Here is an 18,841-nt window from a genome sequence, read left to right on the forward strand (position 1 = left end):
CAGAGATGTAAAAATGAATGCGAATCTCGTGGACTCGTGAAAAGCATCTCCTCCAGCACCCTCTCTGCTGGGTTTGTCTGCTCCGGCAATGTAGCGGCTCTGCGGTGGTGTGTTCTATTCCCAGCTAGCCTTCGTTCCCAGGAAGCAGCATGAATTTAGCGAAAGGACGAGCCTCTTACTTCCTGCTCCCCTCTTCGTTGCGTTATGAGCAACCTTGTACCGTGCAGAACTGTGTGTAGCTTCCTCCCTCCCCATCGAGCAGCCTTGCATCCACCCTGTGAGCCGCACGACTCTGGAGCTTTCCTTGCTCTCCCGCAATTCCCCCTATTACGGCTCTGCCTTTGCAGCCCCCCAGCAACGCTGCAGCTTTTGGGGTTTTTTCCCCAAAACTTACAGGACAACGATGTAATTACATCACATAACCCTCGCTAACATGCTCTGTTCCTGCGGTCGTCATTGCTCGCAGAGGCTGCAGCGCCCCGAGGTGCTTTTTAGTTTTGGGCGCAAGGTTAAGAGCTGCAACCGCCCGAAGGAAAACTTTCGCTTGGATTACCACAAAATCCCTAATTTTAGCAACGATCGCTGCAAGCGAAACTTTGCTCGACTAACGGCCGGACAGAGGGCGATGAGGAAGCGCTGGCAGCAGGATGTTGTGGCAACCAAACCGCACGGCCCTGCCCGGCCGGGTCCCGCTCCGCGCCCGCGGGCACCGCGCGGCACCGCGGGGCGGGCGGGGAGTCGGAAGAAGGCGCGAAAATCCCGCGCATGCTCCATGCCCGGCTCCCTCCGCGCCTTGGAGCGGCGGGCGGGCGGGTTGGCTTGGCCGCTCCGCGTGTGCCCGTGCGAGGCGCGCCGCGCCCGTGACGTCAGCGCGCAGCGTCAGGGGGACGCACAAAAGTGTAAGTTTCAATTTTTTTTTTTTTTTAATTTTATTAAAAAAAAAAAAGAAAAAAAAGAAGAGACAGGGGAAGAGTGGCGGGGTCGCGCGCGCAGGGTCCGTGTGAGGGTGGGGGGACAGCGCTGCGCTCGCTCTTCCCCCTCGTTTACCCGCATCGCCCCCATTCCCGCCGGCAGCCCCTCGGCGGCAGCGGCGCTGGGCAGGTGTGCGGGGCCGCGGCGTGCGGGGCCACGGCGTGCGGGGGCGGCCGGCCGGGAGCCCCGCGGGCTGGCAGGCTGGCGGCCGGCGGGGGCAGAGGAGCGCTGGGAAGTGACAGCCCGCCGGGGGAGACCCTCTTGCCCCGCCGCCTCTTCTGCCTGCACCCCCTCCCCCGGAGCGCGGGGGGGGAAGGCGGTCCCTGCCGGTGCCCTCTCCTCCCTCCCCGCTTCCCTCCCCTGTTCCCGGGCTGCCGATGTCGGTGTCCCGCCGCCTCCCCCCGCCCCTGCCCCCTCCCGCCAGGCCCGCGCAGCCGCCGCACATGTGCAGTCGGGCGCCTCCGCAGCGGCAGCAGCAGAAGCGGCGGCAGCAGCGCGGCGGCGGCGGGCGGGGGGTGCTCCCGCTCCGCGCTCCGGGTCCCTGTCTCGGGGCGGCGGCGGGGGATGGAGCCGGCTCTCTCTGCCTTCGGCCGCTCAGGTGCGGGCAGCCCGCGCCCGAGGATGGGAGCACCGGGGCTTGCGTGGGACGGCGGCGGGGGCGCCGCCGGCGGATGGTCGGGCGCGATGGGGATGGGGACGGCGCGGACCCGCACTCCGCCCGCCGCCCCTTCCCCCCGCGGCCGCCGGCGGTGCCGCCGGGCGCGTCCCCCCTTGCCCGCGCCCCCGCCGCCGCCGAGGCGATTAGCGCGGCCCCTCGCTGCCGGGGGGAGGCGGCGCGGGGCTCAGGGCTCTGCCTGGGCGGTGAGGCCCCGGTCGGGGGGCGCGGGCGGGCGCGGGGTGCCCGGGGCGCAGGGGCGGCCGCCGGTCTGTGGCGCCCGGTGCGGCCGCGGCCCGTCCGCCGGCGAGGAGGAGGAGGAGAAAAGCGGGGCTGGAAGGCCCCGGGGGGAGCTGCCCCTGGGGCCTACTTGTGCCTGCTGCTGGAAATGGGGGTGGGGAGGAGCAGGAGGCCGTGCTCGTGCCCGCGCTCGGTGCTGGAAGGGGCGCAGCTGGACAGGGACCGGCCTCGCGTGGGATCGGGCACGGGCGGGGGAAGGGCTCGCTCTGCCCGGGCACGGCTCTCCCCCGCCGTCGGGAAAGGAGTGCCCCCCACACGTGAGCGTGGGGCTCCAGGGACGAAAAGGTGATGATGGGAAACTTTTCCCTTTTTAAAAACGTGGGCTTTTTTCAAAAAGAAACCTAAATTGTACTTGGTAGTATTCAATAATTTCAATTGTAAAAACTTTCCCTCCTTTCATTTTTTATAGCTGGTGCTGTCTTTGCTTTCTGCTTTCCAGAAAATAGCATTGTCCCTGTGTCCTGCAGCCATCAAGATTTTAAGACGACTGGTTTTTAGTCTTTGGTAACATGGCAAAAGATGTAAGTATATTTGCAGCACATACAATGTGGGTGCATAAAATGTTTTTATTAACAAAAGCAAATGGGGTCATGCTTTATAATAGCTGGCATTAATGAATATGTGGAACTTTATCTACGCTGTGCATCAAGCCTAGGCTGTTTTCCTGTAGACAGCGTAAACCAGCTTCAGATCTGCTGCCATTTTTTCAGAGTGATTAATCTTGAGAATTCCCTATGCTAATAACAGTACTTGGGCCGTTGTCATTATGTGCTTTCATATTGAACACTGAAAGAACTTGGGTTTGGATTGGATTGGAAAAAACCCAGCACGTGTTGTTCAGATGGCAAGGCTGTCTTGACTACCATTGTCAACTAACGTGTCCTTTCTTGAGTTCAGGAAGGCATCAGACATTTGAGGGAAGATGGTTCATTCTCCATATGCATTCATTGTTTATCTCTGTCTACCAAAAGATGCTCGTTAGTGTCCGTAAAAATCAGCTTTGGGAACTTTCACCATAGATTTCCATTGCTGCTGTCGTTAAGGTTGGCAGCTTCGATTCTGTGACCTGCCTCATGGAGCATGTTTGTTCTTCACCTCTTCCAGTACTCATTAAAAAAATTCCAGTTTATTCTGCCTTTAAGATGTCAGTCATTGTTCATACCTAATATAACAGGTTTTCATGTTTTCTTATTGAAAATAAGATAATATACTAGTCTGTATTCAAATTAGACCATATCTCCCCTTTCAAAAAAAACCCAAAACCCCTAAAAAACAACAGCATGCAAGCTAAAGAAGAGTGACACAACTCACTGAGTTAGACAGCAGGTTGCAGCCTAATGTGGAGTATTGCAGCCCTCAAATAGCAGGGATTTCCATGAAAGAGTGATTGGTTTAAAAAATAATCCTGTAGGGAATTCTAGCAGTTCAGCTGAAAAACATCTTAATGTGTGGAGAAGCAACCAGACCTACGTAGTCACTGAAAGCTTGCCTGCAAGAGATAAGGGTGGCCAAGTACATGACAGATAGCAGAGTTCAGGGAATGATAGGCCATATAAGCGGGAAGAAAACGAAAGTGGAGTGTGTTAGACTAGGAGGTGAAATTGAAACAGTTCAAAGTAATTGAGATACCAAAGTGCATTTGCTTTAATATTAGCTTTTGGGAGAGAGATCACCTAAGTGAAGAGTTGCTAGCACCTGGAAATACAGATGAATGTCCTGCTAGATCTAAGTGAGAATGAGATGTTTAAGAACAAACCTTATTTTTGAAAGATCTAGCTTATTCTAGGAAAGAGAGTAATTAAGGAAGAAAGGAAGGAATAACCAACCTCATAGTAAACTTAAGAAATGAGAGAAGGTGCTACAGATCCAAAAAGAAATTGCTTTCGATATATTTATTAAAGAAGTAATCAACTGAATTTGGAAAAATGAAAATCTAGGTCAGGTTTTAGGCAAAATTTTAAGTGTACTTGAGCACTGGAGCAGGGTAGCTAGAAAGGGTATGAAATCTTAACTGAATATTGTCTAACCTGTTCTTAAAAACATCTACATATACTTCAAACCTGCCTCAGGGAAGAAATATGAACTGCTTACCTTTTTGCAGACTGTACCCACCATTACATGACACCTAAAATGTGTAGTGAGTGTTGGGAAGTTTTAAATTTCTAGGTCTGAATATGGGCCCTATGAATTGTGGTTTAATGCTATAAGAGAGAGATGTTAATTGGTATAACACTTATTTTAGTTTTCAGAAGGGAAGAGATATATTTCCATATTTTTGTTCAAAGTCCAAGTTCTTTTTCAAGCAGAATAATGGAATTCAGCATGATACAGACAGTATCACTAAATTACTGGGCACTGAGTCTCTGAAAACCCGTGTTGCTGTAAATTTAAACATTCTGATGTGAAAATATTGCTGTGATGAATGGCTTGTGGTTCTGCCATGTCACCCATCCAGTGCTCTAACTGTGAGATGAAGTGGTGAAGAAGATGGCATAGTTGATGATTGCTCCTGCCCCTTCCTTCCCTTTTTCTCAGCAGAGCTGAGGTGGCTAAACTGTGGGAAGGGCTGTGCTGCTACAGCCCTAAGTCTGGACTTCAGGTGGCATTTCCATGGCCAGGCATGTTCAGGGTGCTCCAGCCTGGATTGCAGCTGAGGTGTGCATCCCTTATAAAGTATTAAAGAATTGCAAAAGTAGTGATCAGATAAGCTAGCAAAATAATGTTTATGAACTATATGGTCCAGGTCTCTAAATTCTGGGAAGTATTACTTTAAAATGTATCTCTCTAATGCTTTGCAGAGCATACAATCAAGAGAAAATAAGAAGCAAAACATTGATTTTAATTTTTTTTTTCATTTATATTTTGGGGTTTTATGCAAAATACTTTGATTTCCTCAGCAGTAGTCAGGAAGCTATGAGGTGGGGGGAAAAGGATTCATTCATACATAGCACCTTAATTAAGAGCCTGCTGGTGGAGTTTACGTGCATAATCATAATGTTGTAGCTGGATAACTTGAAAAGTGGTAATGTAAAAAGAAATACTGGCTTGTGAAGGTTAAAGTATCCATGGGTATATCAGTTTATGTTTTGGGTAGGGTATCTGAAGTGCAGTAAAGATAAAGGACAAAAAAAAGAAGTGTGATCTGGTAATAGCAATAAGCACAGCCATTTTTGAGTTTATGAGCACCAGTGCAGCTAAGAAGCAGTTCTAACAGAATTAGGCAGATGTGGTATTTCACATTCAATTCAGGACATCTTAGTTCCTAGAAAGACTTTACTGTTTGTGCAATAAAAAAAAAAAAAAAAAAAAAAAAAAAAAAGAAAAGAAAAAAAAAATCAAAAATAGGTGTGGACAGGAGAAGAGCAATTGCTGTATCTCAGGGACTTGGATACCTTGAGAGTGGGATCATTGCATTGCTTTTCAGAGTCTGGGTGACAAGTTGAGGTCAGTAGGTTTTGGTACAGTTTTACATCTACATTTGCACTGTGTGGGAAGTTTCTTGGTCATTGCATATGGGCAGTCTCCAGAGACTCCATCTTAGGCAGAACTCCTCTTTCTGGTTAATCAGTGTTGCTCTGAGTTTGTCTCATCTCCTGTGAGCTCTTCCACTACTTACAAATGTGGCACCTTCCAGGCAGGAACTGAAGGAGCCAAATGTGCAGCCAAGGTCCTCAGTCTGCTTGTTCTCCTTACTGGATTCATGGGGGTAATAGGTGGGGGGAAAGCAGTTCCCTGTGTGCAATGGTCACCTGTCCACCCTCGGATGCCTAAAACTAGCCAGGATGCTGCACTGAATGAAGTAAAAGGAATTACTGTAGCAAGAAAGCAAATTTGACACATTAATTTTTTTCCTGCTTCCACACTGCTTTCTGGCCACTTTTGTATTCAGCTATAATCAGTTATTTGCTGAGAATTATCTGTAAATTAAGATGTTAAATACTTTTTTTAGTAGTATTGGTTAATGTGCCTTTCACCATTAAAGGACCAGCTTCTGTAGAATGGCTGAAGATCCAACTTGTGGTGACCATGTTTCTCCCCTCAGTTACTTCTGACACTGCTGAACTGTTGGGGCCTCTCAAGGAGCCATAGGGAAAGACAAACTTGTGGATCTTTTCTCCAAGACTCAGTGTTACATAGGAGAAGAAAGGCAGGAATAGTGGAGTTTATTTTCTGCCAAATTTCTGTACTCTTAATACAACCACTTGCAGGAACTGGATCTGTCATTGAGGATGGTCTAGTGCATGGTGTTATAGTGAAAATTGAAGAGAAAGGGGCTAGACAAAAGGGATCAGTATGGTTCCTTCTGTTCTCCTATGAGTCATATAAATTAAATATTCTTATCTAGTTGTGTCGTTTGTGATTGTTTCTGTCCACCATTAGTGGATGGACTGCTTCAAGCCATGTAAAAATAAATTGTGCGCAGAGAACTTGAAGTTGGAAAAAAACATTGAAAAACTTGAAACCAACATACCACTGTTAGCCTTCAGAATTTCTCACAGACTAAAATACCTTTCTTGAGAATTGTTCTTGAGTTACTGTTTCATAGGTAACTGACAGTAGTGTTGGCTTTGGAACTGCTTGTTCTAAAATTAGATTTTTTAAATTTATTCTAAAAAATTATGTTCTACTGTCATCTTTTGCTTGAATTATTTTATGAGAGATTTTTCTCTTGATCCCTAGTTTGTATAAAAATTACTGTGTCTCTTTAGTTTTTATGGTACTTGCATGAATCTTACTGAGTAGTAGATATGGCAGATATATCCAGTTTTGCAAAGAAAGCCCTGTGAAGATGTGGAAATATGAGGACACACCATAAAAAGTGCAAAAAGTTCATTACCTGATCTGACATTACTGTTTAAGAGATGTACAGATGTGGGAATTAATGCTGGTGGTTTACTTCAGTTAACTATTCAGTATACATTCAGGTATGTAGCTTAATTTAGTGAATTTATTTCACAGTATTACTAATATTTTGTTCAAAGACAATTTAGAAAAACCCACAGCAAGCTGGTTTCTTCACACAGTTTTGCTAGTTAGGTTAATAGGGCTGCTGTTTTTGTGGAAAGTCACAATCTGTGCTTTTGTATTATTTTTTTTTGCCAGAACACCACAGAAGTTGTACTTTTTAGTAACTGCCATGTGATGTTTCTACATCAATCTTGAGCAAGTCTAAAAAATTTGAGTTTGGGATGAAAACAAGAACCCAGTGGAAGTAGGAAAACCACTTTATTTTTGACCTTTTTTACATGATGCACTTTCAATCCCTAGAAAGTATTGAGAAGTCTTCAGAACATTTTTCAGACTTTTCTTAAAATACCAGCATGCATTTTTCCTTTTATGTTTATTTTTGGGTTATGTGCTGGAAATTTCGTTGAGGCAGACTAGAGAAGTTAAGTCTTTGAGGAATCTCAAGTGGTCATGCACCTTCTTTGATATCATTTTAGTTCAGTAGCTTGATCTACTTCTGTTTGCCTTTAGTGAGTTCCAACATGTCCAGAAGTTTGCAAACTAGTGATCAAATAATATTACGAAATTAGGTCATCTAAAAAGGCATCTCTGTTTGGGATTTTGAACGTTGCTAATTTTTTTAATTTGCCTTGTCAAAAAAGGCAAAAGGAAAGTGATCTTTAGGCTCTCTTTTATACATTCCAGGCATGCAGTCAGAGCTGTTGTTTTCTTATGTTGGTTTGTATTATAAAATTAGGAAATAGCAGCTCCGAAGTTGCCTGTCACCTTGCCAATTTATTTATCTAAATGACGCATTTTCTTGTAGCCTGTAAGTGTTAAACTTTATTAAATGTATGTGCCAGTTAATGGTAGTGGCTTGATATAGGTATGTTGCAGTATTTTACTTAATAACTACACTATGATGGCAACAGGCTCAACAAAAATGCGGATTTTAGAAGTTAAGTTATGCTGGGAATCAGTTGTTTTAATGGTTGCATTTGACTGAGTGATTATCTATTAATGGAGATTTATTATGGCTAATTAGGAGTGGGAAGAGGAATGGATCAACCTTTGCTAAATGTTGTCTGTATTGAAACAGTTCTCAGGTAGGAGACAACTTGATTTTAAGGATGGACAGTGGTCCATGTTCCCCAGAAATGCTTCTGGCTTGTGTTACATTACATTTGCTGAGGGTTCCAGTATTGCATTATTGGTTACACAGACTTGGTTGAAAGTTGCACCGTGGGCCACTCCAGCCTTGTAAGACACTGATAAGGACGTTGGTGAGGCAAATGGCTCTGGAAGGGTCCTGTGCAATGTTATTTGTTGATTTTGGCTGTGGTTCAGGTGCTGATGAAGAAGCTGCTCTGAAGTCTTGGTTTGGCTGCTCTTTTTGGTCAAACCTAGAGTGGTTGCAGGATGTACTTGTGGAAGTGGCTGCTGCTGGTACCTCCACATGTGGTCATTTAGTCCAGGAGGATACTAATGATGATTTTATTTTCTTATTAATTTATGTGGTAAAAGTGGAAAAGCAGTGCTTTGATGTCATACTCACCGCTAGGAGTCTCACATTCAATTCTGCTTCATTCTTACAGCTTCATGGTTAGTGTCTGGGGATATCAGCTTTAAATTTTGCAAGGGTTGTTCACTTGAGCAATTGAATAACTGTGAGAAGCAACACCAACACCATGGAGTGACTTTTCACTCTTGAGGTGTTTTTGAACTGTTGGCTGCCTGGACAGGACCACCATTTGACTGGTCTTCTAAGTGAGTTCTTAATTTAATTTTTGCTGCATTTTGGATGTGTTGCTCTTGTCAGAAAGAAAAGCCAAGAAGCTAATGGTTTTGACATATTCTGCAATAAAGGAGACCTTGGGTGTCATTTTGTGTACTGCTCAGTGTCCAGCTCACTTGCAGTATCAGCAGAGCCTGTATCGACAATGTTTGACTGAGCTTCTCGCCTGTATTTAGCTTTTTGCCCTCACAATTGTGTGGTATCCAGACCTTTGTTTTAGTGCTTTGGCTGTGCCTTGATAGTTAAGGTAAAATTCAAAAATATTCTTTGGAAAGCTCATTTCTGTGGTGCAGCTCATTGCTGAGTGGTTGGCAGACACATTAATCTTGAAGATACTGCCATGATCTGAGGAAGTGATGTGATTATCTCTGTTCCAGAAAAAGGCTACTAAAACACAGTAAAACAACACATCTCAGAATTTTGAACAATCAAACTCCTGTAGCCCAACTTCAAATGTTTTTATGCAATTTATACAGTAAAGAATAGTTCTCACTGGCTTCATTTTCAAATGAAATCCAAATGTTTTAAATTTAAGAACTTTTTACCCTTTTCTACAATATTCCTCTACTTAATATCTTGATTGCCCTTTAATTTTTGCAAAAAAAAAATGAAATGGATGTCTCATAACAATCTTTTGTAGTTGCATAATATTTCATTCCTAGAGCACGTTTGCTCTGGTCCCTGCATGAGATGAGAAACCAATGGGGAAAGTTGTTCATTATCATCTTCTTATAAATGACATTTGCATATGGATAGGGATGAAAGAAGAATAAAGGTTGTTTAAGCAGTCTTAAAATAAGGTTGTTTATTTCTGATTATAAGCTTTATTCCAGTTCCACTTTGTAACTTTGCTTATTTTCTGTTGCTTCCTGATATTGAAATAATGCAAACAAAAAAAGGAACCCTGCATTGTCAGTAAAGTAGCCCATGGTAAAATGGCATGGCATGGAGCCTTTGGCCATGTTGCCTTTAAAGTGACTGGGGGATCATCATGGATGGAGTTAGTTGCAGTTTTGCACAAGATGGGTGTTTGTTTGCATTGGCTTTGCAAATGCCTGTAGACAGCAGAGGCTTCATCCTGGTCATGAGATTGTGGAACTGTTATGGTTGGAAAAGACCTCCAAGATCAAGAAGTCCAACCATCAACCCAACAGCACCAAATGCCCTGACAGGCTCTGGGTGGAAATGCTTTTATTTCACAATTCCTCCATTTTCTGATTCTGCTGTCTTTACTTCTTTCCTAATTTATTTAGAACTTCTCTGTCCGAGTTCCAGCTTATTTCCCCTTTCAGCTGTAGTTTAGGTTGTGTTCATTTTCCCACTTCCCATGTTCTTCCCTGCCTCTCACAGGATTTGATCTCATTGTTCCATTAAAGCTCTCTTAGGTTCTCATCAGTTGTTTTGCCTGTACTTTTTCAGTGACTCACAGTTTCTCTACCTCAACTCCTAATTCTGCCATCTTCCATCTGATTTTCTAGCTCATTTTCTGTGTCTTTCCAGCCAGTCCCAAAATTGTCTCATTTTCAGACTGTCCCATTCTTACTCCCATTCTTTAACGGTTTGTGTATCTTTGGCGCCTGGATCTCTTTGTCAATCCCAGTCCTGTGCCTCCATGCTCTATGGGTTTGATCTGCTGTTAACAACTGAAAATTTCTGTCTTGAGAATCAAGCACATACCTCTATTTTCATGTATCTCTACCCTTACAGCACATACCTCTATTTTCATGTATCTCTACCCTTTTTGCTCTTCTTTCAGCCCTTTTTCAGGTAGTGTTCTTAAAATGGGCTCATTACTTAGGAGCAAGGTAGAAGGGGTATTTCTGTGGCACAAAAGCACCCTTCTCTCCCCCCCATACTTATTTGAAGTAGTGTGGGGCAGTGTGCCTCTTGGGTTAAATCTGATACACACAGCACATGTACTCATTCAGTCTTGTTTTTGTCAGATAAACTTCTTGCTTTTATAGGTTCTTTGTCCTTTAGTCCAAATTCACCTTGCACATTTTCCTGTTTAGTTTAAAGGTTCAGTGAATAATTTGATGCCACTTTTTATTAACAAATTGAATTGCAAGGCTGGAAAATTGTGGAAGAAATTATATTTTTGTTGTAAGGATGTTGATTTTCTAGTGCATAACTTCAGAGACTGCAAATAGTAGCTTGTTAGTAAGATACTAAATTATTCTCTTGTAATCTTTAGGGATTTTTTAATGACTGAAAATCTCTGCATCTTCAGAAAATTTTGTTTCAGTTTAACTTCAGTCCTAACAAAAAGATACTTCCCAGTTTGCTGGTTTTCAGGCTGAGGGCACTTGTAGTGCTTTCCAGTTTTCACTTGTAAACAAAACAGAAATAGACTTCCCAGTCCTTAGGACTGCAGATGATCTCATAGCAGGCTAAAGCTAACTTTAGGTGATTTTTTTATATGTTTAGCCCTTCAGTTAATTTCTTTTTCCTGGGAGCTCTGAACAATGAGCTGAGAGCAAACCTTGGTGATGGTTGGGATCTCCAACCCACCACGGCTTCTGCAGTTCAAATTACCAGATCTGCTGATTTGTCAGTGGGCTTCACCCTCCTTCCTGGTGCTCCGTGGGAAGATACTAAGTTATTACAGCTTCGATGCTGTGTTGGATGTCAAGAGCAATTTTTTTAAATCATTGTTGGTTTTGTTGCAGTGTGTGAAGGATGAAGGCTGTATCTGTTGCCTGTTTAGGGTTTCAGGGGTTTCTTTTTGTAGCTGTAGAGAAGTAGACATAGCCAACGTGTGTCTTCAAAGAGAAAAACTTTGCTGAATTGTGAAGCTGAATACATTAAATAAGCCTCCAAAATCAGGTGTAAAGAGCATTATTATTTCAAGCAGCCCCAGGATCACCGTCGAAGGATGTAACACATTTTGAGATTGAGGATCATGAGAAGATAAGAAGAAACTGTGGAATACAAAAAATACATAGGAAAATAGTAAAAATCCAAATATCTTGTTACAAGTAGCTTGATAAGGCCTAAAAACTAAGTGTATTTTCTCATCAGAAAATAGAATTTCCTTGATGTCTAAACTCTTCCTGACAGAAAGTTACCTTTCCATTGGGGAAAATCCAATACTTTTTCCTGGGTGGGTGTTTTTGCGGGGGGAGGGTGTTGGTTTTGGTGGCGTTTTGGGTTTTTCTTTTTTTTTTTTTTTTTTTTTGGTTCATTGTGAATCTGCAGCTATAATATATGGCATGGGAGCCATAGTTATGTTTTCCTCTATTTTCTTTCTCTTGGGCACTGTGCTACAGGGGTCCCAGGGGAGTAATCCTGGTGCTTCCTCCAAAATAACCTGGCTTGAAAAACAGGGAGAATGTCCTCAAAATGCATGCAGAGAGATGTTTTGTCTAGTGTTTCCATTTCAGAACAGAGACCCCAGAATTCTGTATGGGAAGGAAGTTTTGCTTTTCAGTTTTCTTTGACCAAAACTTGTCCCTTCAACCAGGGATAAGCTTTGCTCACCTTAGAATTAGAAGTATATTCAGAAGTGTGAAGAGCATACTGGGGCTGGAATAACAGAATTTTCACTAGAAATGAGTTTTCACTATGAGTAATAGCAGCTGGGGGCTCTGTTTTGCTGTGGGATTCATGGTTTTCTTTCCCAATAGCTTTCTGGGGTCTTTCTGGGTGTATGCTTACAAAGGGGTTGAATATGTGCCATTTTAACTGCTAGAGGTGAACCTTTACTAAGACAGTGGAAGAAAGGTGGTGGAACTGTAACCTCTGTATTGCTCATTAGTATTGCAGTCCCTGAGGAGATCCTGCTTGTTATCCAGTGATTGCTTTTCTCTGAATTTTACCAAATTGTTTTCTTTTATTGATTAAGTGTGGTGTTTTTCCCTGAATGTTCTCTAGTTTTTCAGTGACTTTTGTACTTTCAGTCTCACAAAAGCATGGTATAGGGCATGTATCATTAACCTGAACCTTTGTAATGCTAGATTAAATTACGTTTTTTGGAGTTACATATTGTTTTGGGTAATATTTTTTCACTGTATGTTTTAATTATGAAGAAGAAGACTTGAAGATTATGAGATTATTTGATAGTATGATGTTGGTTCATTTACTTCAAATGAATAAAAAAGATTCTACTGGAGACATTCTAATTTGAAATAAATAGAAAATGGAAGGAACCAATAAGTAGTTGATTACTGAATTGCCTAATATTTCAATTACTGAAATAGTGATTTGCATTAATACTTGAATTTGCTGTATATCACAGCTTAAATATTTGGTTTTGGAGTATCACTGTAACTGACAAGCACTTGGTGCAGGTTTGCCTTTGCATATTAAACCAATGAATGGATTTAATAATTGAAAATTATTAAATTCATATGCTTAAAAGAAAGACATTACAGATTAAAATAGCCATTTTCTTGGTGGTTTTCTGATCAAAACCACAATATATGAAATGCTTTTCCAGTCTCATTTATAATCATTATTTATTCTCATGGAAAGAAGAATTTGCAGGTGTCCTGAGTACAAGCCTCTTTCTGCTGTGGAATACAAACTTAAGTACTGCATTGCAAGAAATATGACAATGAGACTGCACTTTCTGTGTGGTTTAACACTTCTGGTTTGAAATTTAGATAGAATGGGAGCATAAGGTAACACTTAGCCAAAAATTTTCCTTCATGTTTTCCCATGGAGTTCCAGTGTTCTGGAATGTCATGCTGCCACATTAGCCCTAATAACATCTCTGTACACAATTTTGGTCTCATATCTTTTACTTTGGAGGTGTCTGATGTAGTCTGTTGCCTTTCTGAATTATGTGGTTGAGTGTGATAAAGAGTGAGGCTTATAAAGAGTTCTGGTGCCTGGGAACAGGGAGGTAAAACTGTCCTCTGTTCAAGTGGGTCTTAGAAATCCCTGCTGTGGGCAAGGAGGACAGGCAGTGTTCTGAAGCAACTGAGAAGTTGTGGCAGCCTCTCTAAAACGATGTTATTGTGTTACTTTTTAGGAGGGGGGAATGGAGGACAGAACTGCCACAGGCTTTTCATTCCATCCATCCCTTCTGCTCTCTGCCCACTTACGGTTTCTCTGTGCGTCCAGGTCCTCATTGCTGCCATGCCATTACAGGCCGCTGCTCTTTATGCCTTTATTCCAGCTTGTCTCCTGTGCTCCATCATCTTCTCTCCCCATTCACTGAGGAGAGAAAGTTTCCTGTTTCCTAAAGTTCTGTGTCTTTGGTGGGAAATCCTTGGTCTGAGATACCTGGATAACAGTGGCTCCACAGCATCACCTAGTGGCTTCCTTGTTTTCCCAAACTTCTGGCAGATCTCAAGTCGGGCTCTTCAGGTAGACTTGTTTGTAATGGAGAAGGTTTTGCTGCTTTGGCTGACAGCAAAGCCCTTGATCCTTGCTCAGGGATGTCAGGAAGCCTGTGTGTACCTGCTGTGCACAAAATGCAGCTCAGGACTTTTCAGCCTCTGGACTCCATATGCTACACTGTGGTTTAGTACAGGTATTGACTTTCTTGCTGTTGTTTCTAAATGGAAACAGTGTGTCCTGTGTTCATTAAGTTTTTTTTCAGAACTGTTCTGTCTGCTGGTACAAAGAAATTACTGCATCCTGTTCTCTATTCAATTAATAGTACTTTGAAAGTAATCCCTACTGTGAGACTTCTCAAAGGATGGTGATGGCTTTGTAAGCCTTATGTCACCCTATAGCTTTTTTAATTTTAGAGGTTTGTATTCTGGTCTTTAAAAAAATAATAATTGAAAGGCTCAATATATTTCTTATTAATGATATTTTTCCTGATTAGAATGGCCCAGGGACTCTCCACTGCCTGTGCTGTTTTTGCTGTAATGTTTTTACCTTGTGTATTAGGTGAGTAGTATCTACAGAGAGAAAGGAGTAGTTGCAGTTGTCTGTTAAAACAGTGCATACACACTGTAAGAGCTTAGGACACAAATAGCAAAGTTGGTGAACACTTATTTTCTGCTTGCTCTAAAGAATGTGGCATTTATAAAATCAAGACCCTAAAATTTGACAAGTACTATACTCCAAACATGGTGGAGGTTTGTGACAAAATGAGAGTGGTAGAGGCCGCTGGTAAGATACCTTTCATCTTTACCAATAAAAGGCTATCTGTGTTTGAAAAATTAATAAAAGTTGTTTCTTTAACAGGCTGGACTAATTGAAGCCAATGGAGAGCTTAAGGTGTTTATAGACCAAAACCTAAGTCCTGGAAAAGGTAAGAACACAATTCTTAGTAAGATTCTCCATTTCTTGATTTTTAGTTGTCATACATTTTACTGGCTTTAAGCTGCTTTCTTAGCATAGCTTTTGTAAAGTTTTTCTTAAGTCATAGAATCACTAAGCAAACTGTAGTTTTGCTGTGGTTTATAATTGTCTTAAAACTACAGGTGCATTTCAGTGGTGGTTTGTCCTACATGTGATCTCCTTAGTGTAGCTTGTGTTGGAGTATAAAGACCAGGATGTTCTGAAGCATCTTTGGGGCACTGTGTGCTAGCAAATGAAAAAAACATGCAGGGAGGTAGAAGTTTAAAATGGGTTATGACAGTTTTTATGATAGTGCATCCACTCTCCTGCAAGCTTATCTCAGAATATATTGTGAACAGAACTGTTTTGGTCTTGCAGATAATGCCTGTGCATGTATGATAATGTAATGCCACTAAGCAATTGAATAAAACACAAGATACAAATTAGAACTTGAATTTGATATGTGAGCTAAAGAACTGAGAGTACCTAAGCTTAGGAGGTGCACTGTCCCAGTTAGCATGGCTGGGGGAAAAGCAGAAGGGACACTGAGTTCCAGGCCCCTGCAGCTCTGGACAGCTGTGTCATGTAACCCCTCCTGTAAACTGATCATGCTGCCTTTGAAGACTGCATTTCATGTTTTCTTACAGGAGGGCTGCTGCCAAAGTGAGACTGTAGAATTCTTATCTAATTCCAGTAAAGTATTTTCTTGTCAATTTTTATGCATTCTGCTGGTGACAATTGTTTATCAGGTTAATGATTTTCTTCAGCATGTTTGCCTATTCTTTGTAAATAACAACTGAGTATCTTAACAGTCTTTACTAGTTTGACAGCCATCTAGCCACTGTTTCCCAGATTGCTCATCAGATGTGCTCTTTGTCCCCTCTGTTTTCCTTATTGTATCCTTTGGGCCTGTTTGATTGCTTTCATCAACTTTCTTGAATACAAGTGACTAAAACAGTATGTGTGACTCTCAAGTGAAGTGTCAGTCATTTTTGTATGGAGAGATCAGTAATTTTTCTGTGCAACATCATGTTTGGTTCATAGGCACCTCACAATATATTTTGGTGAAATGGCCATTTTCCTTTGTTGTTACTTCCAAATAATAAAAATTTGCTTTATTCTTGTGTGTGACAGATGATGTCCTTTGATAGGCTGTATGAAGTAAGGTGAAATTTATATTAGCACAGTCATTTGTGTACTGTCTGTAAACATTACTGTTGACTAATCTACTGGCTTTAAGCATTGTTGGAATACTCCAGTACTCCCAGATTAACCTGTAGTCCAATTCAGGTGAACCCCTTTAGTATTACTGCTCTAGTATTTTGTATACCATTCCAGGAAACCATTTAGCTTCTGTCACCACCACTAGGTACAGCAGGTATTTTATTGGCATCTTCCTAGACTCTGTCTTGGACATTTCCTTTTCTAACATATACATTGCTTTACAGAAGGGGGATATCCCACTAATCTGTCCTGTTCTGCATTTGGTGGAGGGGGCACTAAGAGTCGAGTAAAGACAGGCATTAACTGGCAGAGGTGTATTTCTGTAAACACAGTCACACCCCCCTGAGCTAGACAAGTGTGCAAGTAGGTACCTGATCCTTAGCAGCTGTACTGTATGGCCTAACCCTGTGGGCAGTAACAGTGAATTTTTGCAGGGCACATACTTTAGGAGGGTACATTTTACACCCACAGAGGTGTCTAGACCCTGTTGCAGTCAGTGGAGATCTAGTCATAGCAGTGCAGTCTAGACAGCAAGAACTGGAAATATGACTCTTCCATTATTATATAGATCTTCAAGTACAACTGCTCAAATTGGAGGGCATTTTATTGCTTATAGAATTTTGTAAATAAATTCACGTTATTAAATAGTTTATTATAGCCCTGCACTTCATCCAGTTTGAGAGTCATGCTCTCTACTCTCAATGTATAACACAGCAAACTGAACTGTCCTCAGCCCATTTCTGCAGCTCATTGCTTTTAGGGGAGTTCTGTGAAGTTAATAGACAGTTACTAATTCTTAATATTGAGAAGAAACAGCTATTTCTCTTAGCTTCATCAGTTTGTGGGTCTTGTCTCTAGCTTGTCTGTGTTTCATGTGCAGGCTCTGTAGTTTTAATTCGAGCTTAAACTTGCAATTATTTGTCACTAAAGTACTCAGATATGTATCAGGATTTATTCACTAAAGTAGTGCTTTTTTCCTTTGCCACCTTTTTATAATTTTTAGGGGGTTTTGTGCAGTCTTTAAATGTTGATGTTGACAACTACACACAAAAGTACATGGCTCTCTCTAAAAGTAGCTGTCTGCACTGCATGCCCTTATATCAGCAAAGTACTGTCCTCTGCTATTTCTTAAAATCTGTGCAAAATTTCTCTTAATTTCATGATGGAGAGGATTCAGTCTAGAACAAGCATGAAGTAAGCTTTCCATAGGGTAGCAGAAGTGTATCTGGTGTACTTTTTAGGGGGAGTTGAAGGTGGTTAGGGAAAAAATCTGTACGTTCTTATCTGGTGGTCAACATTAAAAGGTGTTTTTGATATTTTTTTTTTGTTTGTTTGTTTGGGTTTTTGTTTTGTTTTTTTCTTCATCTTCCCCTTTGGATTTGTATTTCTTTTAAGGAAAGAAATTTTGTATTTTTCTTTATATTTCTTTTCTGGAAGTTGCAAGTCAATCACAAGAAGAGATTGAGAGTACATTGCATGGTTGATATTGGTTGTGGGGTTGAATCTCCCTGCTGTGTCAGATGAGGGGTTTGTTTAGCCCAATCTGCTGCCCTTGACAACCGTATTGGGGCAGGCTCTTGAGGAAAAATGCAGGAGCCTGGCTACTTTTTGAAGTTCATGCTTCTTATTGCTCCTACAGCTCTCAAAGTCATTGGACTAGTAATACCAGAGGGTGCATTCCATCATAGTTTTGGAAAAGTCCACCTTTGAAACTCAGTGGATTGAGAAGAAAATCCAACAAGCCATCTTTTACTTGGCTTCAGTTCCTACTTGTTGCCAGCCAGGTGTGAAAGGAGGAGGAGGAGTTCAGCTGTCAGAGGAATAAAGGTTTTAGGGGGATGGTAGAGGACAAAAAATTACTTGTGTGCTGGGTCATAAGGACGTGCTTGCAGAAACAGGGTTAAAGAGAAAGAGCAGAATATTGTTGGTGAAACAGTTCTATAACATTGTGGTCAGCAGTCTGTAAGGTACGTGACTAAGTGGTATGTGACTATAAGGTATATGACTCAAGTAGGAGAGATAAGCAAAGATTGGCTCTTCTGGTCAAAACCAGTTATGATGCAAAAGTTCTCACACCTGAGCAGATTTGTTGCAATGCTTTCAAAATGGGCTGTGAATGAGCTTCTGTGAATTTTTAATCTGTACTGGCAGAAGTATGGTAACTGGATAAGTTCTTTTCAGACTTGAGTTTTGGTGATAGGGTTATGTTGCTGGTGTTTCTTAGATGAGTAATAAAGAGGGAACATCACCATCTTGCTGAACAGTTATGCTGAACAACCTCTTGCTCAGAAAGTCCTAAAGATTTGGAATCAGATAGAGAGGGTATGTTACAGAATAATCTCTGTATGCAAGTCTTATCCATACACTCATTCCTGACTGTTCATTGATGTCTGCTGACAGAAACAGGGTACCAGTGTAGAAAACCTTTTTGCTTTAGCAAACGGGGACCTGCTTCCAGTATCTCATGGAGAGACTGATCTCAGAAAGACTGCTCTCAGCCATGAACTCCAGATTAGGGATTTGTGTTTTAAAGCAGAGACAGACTGTTATTTAAGAGGAGAAAACAGTATGTAAAAAGCCCCAAACAGAAACACAGCAAGCCCCAAAACCCCAAACAATGACCCCACGAAGGTTTGTTAATAATGAGTAACGCATGCAGTTTTGAATAAATTAGTCATGCACATAAAATACCTTTGGGAAAATGCTCT

At 42.0% G+C, this 18,841-nt stretch overlaps 1 protein-coding gene across 5 annotated transcripts in view; it reads left to right on the forward strand.

The window, feature by feature from the left end:
* The first annotated feature begins 828 nt into the window (after positions 1-828).
* TFDP1 (transcription factor Dp-1) overlaps positions 829-18,841 on the forward strand; it is a 37,671-nt gene continuing 19,658 nt past the window's right edge. For 2 of the 5 annotated variants that reach the window (XM_058018330.1, XM_058018334.1), the window contains exons 1-3: positions 1,441-1,570; positions 2,367-2,448; positions 14,814-14,880. In XM_058018330.1, coding sequence (XP_057874313.1) covers positions 2,437-2,448; positions 14,814-14,880 — 79 coding nt within the window. In that variant the 5' untranslated portion in view covers positions 1,441-1,570; positions 2,367-2,436. Of the gene's footprint in view, positions 900-1,440; positions 1,571-2,336; positions 2,449-14,813; positions 14,881-18,841 lie in introns of those variants that run through there. The other 3 variants (XM_058018333.1, XM_058018332.1, XM_058018331.1) reach the window with 3 other exon arrangements.

The sequence above is a fragment of the Melospiza georgiana genome, chromosome 2, assembly GCF_028018845.1.
Source record: "Melospiza georgiana isolate bMelGeo1 chromosome 2, bMelGeo1.pri, whole genome shotgun sequence".
Lineage (NCBI taxonomy): Eukaryota > Metazoa > Chordata > Aves > Passeriformes > Passerellidae > Melospiza > Melospiza georgiana.